Source organism: Aulostomus chinensis, chromosome 23 (assembly GCF_037954235.1).
Source record: "Aulostomus chinensis isolate RoL2024-O1b breed Wild chromosome 23, RoL_Achi_v1.0, whole genome shotgun sequence".
Lineage (NCBI taxonomy): Eukaryota > Metazoa > Chordata > Actinopteri > Syngnathiformes > Aulostomidae > Aulostomus > Aulostomus chinensis.
Window position 1 is genome coordinate 6704746 of NC_141342.1, and position 2832 is coordinate 6707577.

The 2832-nt window shown below is 48.9% G+C and overlaps 1 protein-coding gene across 1 annotated transcript in view; it reads left to right on the top strand.

The window, feature by feature from the left end:
• myo15b (myosin XVB) overlaps nt 1–1110 on the top strand; it is a 34053-nt gene extending 32943 nt beyond the window's left edge. Inside the window, exons 64-65 of the mRNA XM_086196354.1 lie at nt 308–448; nt 617–1110. Of these exons, the coding sequence (XP_086052480.1) occupies nt 308–448; nt 617–703 (228 nt within the window). The 3' untranslated portion in view covers nt 704–1110. The remainder of the gene's footprint in view (nt 1–307; nt 449–616) is intronic.
• The last annotated feature ends 1722 nt before the right edge of the window (nt 1111–2832 follow it).

The following is a 2832-nucleotide window of genomic DNA, read 5'->3' on the forward strand; positions in this document are numbered from 1 at the left end:
CCTCCACTGTGATAACGGGATGTTGTCCTCGAGTCAGGAGAAAATCATGCTGGAACTACAATCAGTTATTTGACAAGTTGTCACTGTTTAACAAGTTAGACAAGTTTGATTTGTCAGATGGAGGTTTTACTCCAATCAGACAGTTGTAGCTCACCTGCTGAGACCTCAGGGAAAGTTGGGATGCAGCTCAGGTACCAGTGGAACACCAGAGTAGAGCCTCTGGAATCTTCTGACATTGATTCCTGATGACATTCCGGACGGAATGGTGAAGGTGAAGGTGAGTCATGTGGTTGTGTCTGTTCTGCAGGAGCGAGTTTTCCTGGTCCCCCTGGCTGACGTGCAGTCCATGCGCACCATCGCCCCCAAGAGGCAAGGCAAAGTGCCATCGATGGAGCTCAGCTACGGCAGAGCGGGTCGACCCAAGAAAGTCACGGTTCAGCTCAAGCAGGTACTGACGGCTGAAGTCTCACTTTTGCTCTTTGATGTGATTTTTGATTTAAAAAGAGATCTAATAATGAACAATATTCATCAATGTTGCCTTCATGGAGCGTCTCAGGATCAGGGAGGAGTGGCGTCTCACTCTGATTGATTCCTGTCTTGATCTGCGTCTCTGCAGGCTAAAGAGCTGTGCCACATTCTTGCTCTGGTCATGGAGGAGTTGGTGCGGCCGTCCGTCAGCAGCTCCATTTCCAATCACCTGTAGAGAGAAACACACACACACACACACACACACGATGTGTTCTTCCTGGTTTCTCTGTCTGATTCTTGTGGTAAACGTTTGTATTAATTTATCGGTTCATGTGTGCATAACTTCTTGACGGGAAATATTTAAAATACTTGATTACATGTGTACTAGTATTGCAGTTCCTTGGATTACTGGAGGGATCGGGTCGACCCTGTGAGACGAATCAATACCTTCATCAGGTCCTGTGTGCATGAGCATTTCTATGACATCACAGCTGAGCCGCCAAGTTGATTCCCCGTCACTGTCCTTGGTGGTAGAACGATGACGTCATGTCTGATATGTAAATCATTCTCACATTCAAGTGCGATGTCGCTGATTTCCACACGTGTGATTCTTAGTGATAACTAATAAAGTCACAGTGGGGGGGGGGGGCAGGGGGAGCGCAGCTGCATCCTGAAGCATCCTGGTCAGAAGGAAGTGACCTCATCATCCAGCCTGGACTCGCTCCACTGCATCTTTTTGAAAGCTTTCACCTTTTTTCAGCAAATTCTCTTGATTTCTTTGAAAATCACTCATAAAAACACAACATTGTAGAACTGTAAAAAAGACAGGTAGTGTAAGAAAAACGATCCGAATTTGAGGTTCAAGCTGTCAAATAAAACTTGGATATTCACTGACATTCGAGTGGTACGTTGGTGAGAAAATAAACCAGTTTTCTCTCACAATGATGATGATGATGTATTTTAAGAAAGACTCCTCAGACCATGTGAGGCTCAGCGGCTCAGAGACAAAACCTTCAACCCCGAACTGGAACGTAACGCTCCTCCCCGACTGCTTCGTCCCCGAGTGATCAAACGTCAGCGCCGGTGTTGGTGTGTTCACCTGCTGCTGCCTCCCTCTGAGGAGGTTTTGAGCCGAAAAACAGGGTTGCAGTTCACCTGCACACACCTTTGATATACACTGATTGTGTGTAGGCAGCACAGGTGTGTGCAGGTGAACCCTGACCCTGCTCACCATCAGTGTATATCAAAGGTGTGTGCAGGTGAACCCTGACCCTGCTCACCGTCAGTGTATATCAAAGGTGTGTGCAGGTGAACCCTGACCCTGCTCACCGTCAGTGTATATCAAAGGTGTGTGCAGGTGAACCCTGACCCTGCTCACCATCAGTGTATATCAAAGGTGTTCATCAAAACACACTTTTGATTCAACAGTTTGAATTTCAGTCATACAACTCAGCTGAATGCATGCGTCCACACTGGAGAAGGAAGTGTGTGTGGACTTGCCAATGACTTATTCAGTGTATGAATGGGGGACTATTCAAAGCACCAGTGGAACGGGAACCCTCTCACAGTTCTGTTCTATCAGCAACCCTCCCGTCAGTGTGGCTCAGCGCTGAAGGTCCACCCTCAGCGTCCTGTCAGGGCCTTGAGGGTGGACTTCTGTGGACCCATGTGTGAACAGCTGCTCGTATGACAGGAAAGCTTCTTGAGTCCTGAACTGTCCGCCCGTCAATGGTGGAAGCTGACCCCGTGGCAGCGGCAGCAGGCTGCGGCTAAATAAACCGCCCGATGCTCATCAGTGCCACGCCCTATTGCTCCACATTCCCCTTGGACCTGTCTCGCCGGCTCCTGCTGGGCCACAGCAGTGAGAACAATATTATTACTGACGACATGTTTTTAATTAGCTCGACGCATGTGCCAGTTATGGCAAACATCCAGCGAACATCGGCTCTGGTGAATCGGTGAGTAATGGAGAGGAGAAATCTCTCCTGAGCCAATGGCTGCGTCTGAATTGCCAAGTAGGTCTGATCGTAGGTCTCAGAGCAGGTCGTAGGCTGTCCGAAACCACAACTGGCACGAGTAGCGACCTACTTCGCAACCTACATTCCAACCTAAACACGCCCACATTGTAGGTCGGTTCAGGTGCATCCTATGGAGCAACCTATGGCCCACAATGCACCGCGGATTTCCTCTTCGTCCCCTAAAAACTTGTGGACCCGCAAGCCAAGTTTCCATTCTGATGCAACACCAACCTTTATAGTCGTCGTTGTTGATGACTAAAGGTGCGTTCATACGCGTCGCGTTTGGTGTGAACGATCCGACCTACTTGGCAATTCGGACGCAGCGAAGCTGAATCCACGCGTGAGG